General features: G+C 46.7%; 1 protein-coding gene across 2 annotated transcripts; it reads right to left on the reverse strand.

The window, feature by feature from the left end:
- Positions 1-26: 26 nt before the first annotated feature.
- ccdc177 (coiled-coil domain containing 177) lies at positions 27-5,144 on the reverse strand. 2 transcript variants are annotated; one of them, XM_027020568.3, is made up of 2 exons: positions 4,808-5,144; positions 27-3,987 (listed from the first exon to the last, which is right to left on the reverse strand). In XM_027020568.3, the coding sequence occupies exon 2, from the start codon at positions 3,979-3,981 to the stop codon at positions 1,471-1,473; it is 2,511 nt and encodes an 836-aa protein (XP_026876369.2). In that variant the 5' UTR covers positions 3,982-3,987; positions 4,808-5,144; the 3' UTR covers positions 27-1,470. The 2 variants fall into 2 exon arrangements, with proteins under 2 accessions (XP_026876369.2, XP_026876370.2); XM_027020569.3 differs by lacking the exon at positions 4,808-5,144 and adding an exon at positions 4,214-4,801.
- Between the last annotated feature and the right edge of the window lie 1,285 nt (positions 5,145-6,429).

Genomic DNA, 6,429 nt, shown 5'->3' on the forward strand with positions numbered 1-6,429 from the left:
AGAGCAGTGTTTGGCAATGTTCTAACCTCAGACTTGTTCTCAATCAACAGTAAAAGAAATGCACAACTTTTGTAGATTTCCATAAGAGTCCTTTATGCCGGTGGATTGCGAATCTAATTTAAAATGAATTTTGATGAACCGCAAATACCCTTACGCACGATCTCTATTGCAGACTAGTTTTAAGAAGCCCATGGCAGGTTGTGCTCAGTCATGGTCTGATAGGATTTCACTGGGAGGCACATCCAGGAATCCACACTGTGGTGCTTTCTCACAGATACCAGTCGAAGCTCTGCAGTCCCCTAAAGACATGGTCGAATAAGATGGCACTTTCTGCTCCATGCATACGAAAAGAGCTCCTTCACTTCACCAACCCCCCTTGCCCCCCTTCTCTGGCAACCCACTCACATTCCCATGATCCCTAGTGGTTTCATCAAAGGACTGGGACACCTTCTCCATTGCACATTACTATGGCAACTACAGCATTAAAGCATGACTCACTATCTGTTTTCTTTCTGTCCCCATTTTCCTAGTCATGGAGATTTCTACAAACATTCTTTCCCTTCTGTAGAGTGTTTTGGATAATTGTAGGGAATAATCAACTGTTCTGTGTGTAGTCAATGTATTTGCTGTAAGACAACATAAGGCAACTTAATTTGTTTTCAGACAGTGCATTAAAGCAGTAGAATTATGTTCTGCTCAAAATAAGAGTTGTTTTACTGGATGAGCAGATTGTATTATTTTTTTAATGGAAATCATCAGTACTGTTTCTGTATTAGATAGTTATTCACCAACTTGCATCAGAAAGAAGTAATTTCTCCATTATTAAAGCAGATTTAAGTATAGAAAATGAACATACCCAATTGGGATGGAATTCTGAACATCAGTACAAGCTCAGGGATCCTGACTCAGGGTCATCTCTCCATCACCTTGTCAGCACCTGCAGGGTGATGAGGTCTCTCTCTCTCTTGCTATGGCAACACTCCACAGTGGCATGGTCAGCACTCCAGTGCTGTCCATCACACATAGTACAGACATTGCTTACTTTGAGCAGAGATTTCTGAAGGGGTGGTCTCTAGGACTTTTAATATGGTATTATTAATATCCACTTCCGTCTTACAAAGCAGTCTGCACCCTCTTTTTGTTCTCTTTTAGAGAAATAAACCATCAGTGATGCAATAGTGACTACCTAGTCCCTTTACATGCAGTCATCATTTCATTTTGGCTATTTGCTAAAGTAGAAAACTATTCATCCACAACAACCAGGTACCAAGGCCAAAGGTAACAAAAATAAGGAGAAGATATTTTATACATAAGTGGCCCAGCAGTTGTGATAAAATCATTATTGTATGTGATGAAATATTACAGATCCAGCAATGACATGGGTCTTGTTCAATGATGAGGCTACTATAGAAGCTCAAGCAGTTCATTCCTAGTGGTAGGTCGATGGCAAGGGTAGACAGGTCGGGGCTGTCACTTCTCATCCAGACTGGCCTTTAACTGCGCCTCCAGGGCCATCTTGTCAAACGTGCGCATGTTGGTCTCTTCCCGTACACGGTCACGCACGTGGAAGGAGGCGCGTGCCACCGACCGGGCACTTTCTAGCACGGCACGCTTTTCCCGGAAGATCTGTTCGCTTTTCTCAAGCTTGCGCTCGATCGACTGCAGCAACTCCAGGCGCCTTTGCTGCTCCTCCTCTTCCACTCTCTGCCGGTTCAACCTTTGGAGGCGCTCCTTCTCCAGCCTGCTCTGCACGGCGCGCTGGGCCTTCTCGCGGGCCCTCTCCTCAGCCAGCAGGGCAGCCTGCTGCGCTCTCTTTACTGCCTCCCGCGCCCGGGCCTCGGTCTGCTCTTTCTGCTGCCGCTCGCGCTGCTCTGCCACCTTTCTCGCCTTCTGGATCAGCTGCTCCTCACGCTTGGCTTTCTCCCGAAGCTCCTGACCGCGCCGCTCCTGGATCTGCTCGTAGTTCTCCTGCGAGCGGCTCAGCTTCTCCTGCGCTGCCCGCCGCACCTCCTCGCGCTCGTCATCCTCCCGCCGTGCGATCTCCTGAATCAGGGCGGCGTGGCGCCTTTTCTCGGCACGGTTGAGACCGCGGCGCTCCTCCTGGACCTGGTGCTCACGCTCCTGCCTCTTCAGCTCAGCGATGGTTAGCTTCTCCCTGAGCAGCAGCCTCTCCTGCTCCAACATGGCCTCCCGCTCTTCTTCCAGGGCCCTGAGGTTCTGCTCCTGCATGGCCTTCTTCTGCCTTTCTTCACGGGCGGCCTGCTGCAGCTTCTGCAGCCGGCTTCGCTCCTGCTGCTCAGCCAGCTCCCGCCGGCGCTCTTCGCTCTCAGCCGCCTGCCGCAGCTTGGCCGCCGCCGCCTCCCTCTCCTGCTGACTGAGTCTCCGCTGCCTGGTGGACACCTGCGAGTGCCAGGCACGATGGCACTGCAACACGGCGCGCTGCTTCTCGCGCTCCTCCCGCTCACGACGCAGCTCCTCCAGACGCCTTTCACTGTCCCACTGCAGGTGTGCCACGTAGCGCGTCTGGCTCATGATGTCCTCCTCCTGGTACCTGGCCAGCATTAGTGCCGCGATCTTGCGGTCCCGCTCCGGCACGGCCTTCAGACCGCGCCGCTTCACCTCCTTCACGATGCGTTCCACCTTCTGCGTGGTCTGCGGAGAGTGGCTGAGGTCACCCAGGCTCAGGCTGCGACCCATCAGGGAGTTGAATGTAGCTAAGGCGCGAGTGCGTGGGCTGGAGCTCCTCCCCCACTGATCCCGTGTTCCTTCCCAGCTATAGGAAGAGGATGCCGACTCTGAAGAGGCACACGTGGTTGTAGTCGTGGTAGCAGTGGAAGCCGTAGAGGAACTAACCATTTCCTGTCTTCTTTGCAGGGATTCTAAAGAATGGCTTCTCTCTCGGACTCTTGAGCCGGGCACAACATGTCCGTTGTGCTGAGCAAATGGACTGGTGATGCCATTGGCTGGGCTTTGTGCTGCAGATTTGGATATGATTGGTGCTAAAGACGTCGGCATCCTTGGGAAAGATGATGGCTTTGGTGTTGATCTGGGGAAAGTATTTGCAGCCTTTGCTGGAGTGCTGAAAGGTTTTTTGGACACTGTTGCTCCTGTTGACTGAACTGTTTTTGCAGGTATAGATCCTTGAGTTAGCCCAGCAGGTTCGGCAGCAGGCAACTTGGACTGCTTTCCAGACACCCCCTTAAGTGTGTGACCAGAACTTACTGAACTAGCTTTATTGGAGGAACTTGCACATGAGGGAGGTGTTGACAAATGTTCAGATCCTTGAGGCATGTTTTTTGAGGTGGGACGTGAAGTTGACACCGTATGTGTTTTGGATTGACCACTGGTAGTGGGGGACATTTTTGGGTCGGGACCAGTGCTAATAGAACTGTGGCTGGTTTGCTGAGACAATCCAACATTGATTGTGTTTTCAGGCTTCTTTGAAGCCAGTGATCTGCTGCTGCTGCTGTTGAGCGATGTCTGAAGAAGCCTCCGCTTCTCCTCTTGAATTAGCCTCTCTCGTTCGCCTCTGCACTGTCTGAGTTTAGTATGCCTGTCTCTCTCATACACCTCGAACATGCCTGTGGCCACACGCATGCTGCGCCCTGGAGCCTCACGTGCAAAGTCGGACAGCAGCCGGGGCAGGAGCTCCACAGGTTTAACTCCGCATCGCGCGCACGCCTCCAGGGAATGAGGGCTGGTCAGCACATAGCGGCTGCCCTCTGCAGCCGGAGAGTCAAAGTTGTACAGGTCCAAGTGCAGCTTTTGATGTTCAGGTTCGCTGTTCTGGGGCTGGCTGCCTTGAGGACTCTGTTCTGGTGTAGCTGCGGGTGCTTTCTCTGGACCGCCATCAGTAGCCTCTTCCTTTTCCCTATCCTCCCCCTGCTCAGGCAGACATGGGGCTTCAGAGGCTGCAGTAGGGGTCTCAATCTGTGGATCCCTGATCTTACTCTGGTCCTCTGGTTCCAGTGGATCCACCATGGTGGGCTGCTCACAAGCAGAGGCAAAGAAAGAGGAAAAATGGGTACTTAAGTCATGCAACTGTATAAAACACACACATGGTCAAGTGAAAATCACAGAGGGTATTTTGCTTTGTCCAGAGGTCAGAGTTTGTAGGCTCAAGGATGATGCAATCCAAGCATCAGAGATGCATGCAGTCTAGCTTACACATGTTTTCATGTTTACATTGTTTGTTCTATTAAGGTTTAATTACCTCAGTATCGTTTAAAAAGTCCACTGGTTCACATCAAGAATGATGAAATCATGGGTTTGCTATTTTTAGCGTGAAAAATTTGTATCCATCTGTCTGTCTGTATGACATGCTATCTGACTGTTTCCCCAACAGCTTACAAGCACACAATTACACGCAAGATATTCTACATATATGAGTCACACTACACAAGCAAACTGTTCCACGTGAATGCGTCAGACGCTACTGTGCACAAGCACATTAACCACAATAAAATAAATAAAATAAATAAATAATAATTAAAAAAAAACCTTTTGCGTTGTATTATTCCACGGAATAAATTTCATATATCACGATGCTATATTAAACTGAATCTAGCTTTGATGCAAGGTTTATGTTTTCCAGATAGAAGCTGTACGAGGCGATGTTTTATGTGACATTAGACTGCAATAAATAAAGCTCTTCAGCTCTAAGAAGAACCCCTATGGCCTACGGCCTAAGATGACACCCAGCAGGACTACACCAAAGCAGTTATTCACAAAACAAGAATAGTCTGCGAGAAGCAATGTCGCATATAAGCGCCCTTTCAGACATACAAAGTATCAAGGCACAACTGACCTCTTAGTTCGCCGATGATTTTCAGAACCGATTATTTGTTCCAACCGGACGCATTCAGTCCCGCTTACCCTCTGCATAATAAAATCTGTTTAGCAGGGGGGCATTTCGTTTGCCCACAAAGCGTGTAAAGAGGCTGTCAAGACCGACACGTCGCATACGGTACTCTTGCTAAGCAGAATAAATCAAACCACGAGGGAAAATGACTATCAAAATTCCGCAACCAGCTCCAATACAACGCCAACGACTAACGCTAAGGATATCGTTTTTAATCGGACAGCTCTAAATGTTTTCAGGTCCGTGCCCGCCTCTTTCTCGCATCAGTCTCCACCTGCTGTTCGCCTCCTGTTTCTCAAGCATCCATGACCCGCCTCCCCGTGGCAGTAGTCTAAAAATATCAAGCGCACTCTCTCCCTTTGGTCAGTTTGTTGTCGCCTTTGCTCCTGTCATCCGCTTCATGCAATCTCCCGCGGCTAGAAAAGGACACAATAGTGAAGCTTTTATTTCTTGTATTGCATTTCTTGCATTTTATTCATTTATTTTTTTCCCTGTAATAAACAGGTTGCTCATTCAGACACTTTGAATTTAAAATTTAAAAATATCTGTCGTCTTAAATGATGATTGCCATCCTTATATTTCACTCAGGCTATAGGCCTACTCTAGTGTAAAATAGTTTTTAATTGAAAAAGAAAACATTTTAATGTGTTAACAAATTACAAATATCCGCAGAGCAGATAGTTGTCAATATCAAGTATAAAAGACCTCATTTTAGGAACACTCACTTTTCTAGCACTGCTGGAACCGCTTTTCTATAGCTTTATCATCGGTTGTATTCGGGTTAGGCTGTGTCGAAGCAACCTCGTTTCATCATAAACCGTAGTTCATTTTTCGTCCTAAGGCCTAGATCAGAAGAGCTGCAGTGAGCCAAATCATACACACGGAGGCGCCATGTGCAAAGTACATCAGACTTTGCATGCGGTACGACACCGCAAACCTAATTTCTGCAGGACAGTTTGTTACCGAGTAACCGAAGTGTTACCGAGTGTCACCCAAATTCAAGCACTTTTTCCACTTTATCCGTCAGTTGTAGTTTTCATGTATGTGCGAAAAAAAGTGTATTTAAATTATAAATAAAAATACTTTGCTCTATAACTAGCGGTTTGTCCACTGAATGCATGAGAGTATAAGGAATTCAATCGATTTTTTTTTGTTTTATTGCCATACAAAATAATTCAAACAACTGAGCAAGTATAAAAAAATAATTTCAGATAGGCAATGATTCATTTTTCCCAGAACCCGAGATTCCTGTTTATATTATTGTGAAAGCTCTCTCCACTAGAGATACCACAGAGAGTAGACCAAGGGACAAGTTAGAAACTGTTGTGTTCTATGGTCTCTACAGAATAATTTCTGAAACAGTTATTTACCTTGCTATTTAGACACAATACACAGTAGTGCTTAGAGAGTGTGTGCATGCAAGACCTCTAAATAATGTCAGTGATTTTTTTCTTCCTCATGGGATATAATAATAACAATAACAACAACAACAACAACAATAATAATAATAATAATAATAATAATAATAATTTCTTTAATTTCCTCCCATATTATTATTATTATTATTA

Source organism: Electrophorus electricus, chromosome 10 (genome assembly GCF_041902795.1).
Source record: "Electrophorus electricus isolate QZ-2024a chromosome 10, ASM4190279v1, whole genome shotgun sequence".
NCBI classification, from domain to species: domain Eukaryota; kingdom Metazoa; phylum Chordata; class Actinopteri; order Gymnotiformes; family Gymnotidae; genus Electrophorus; species Electrophorus electricus.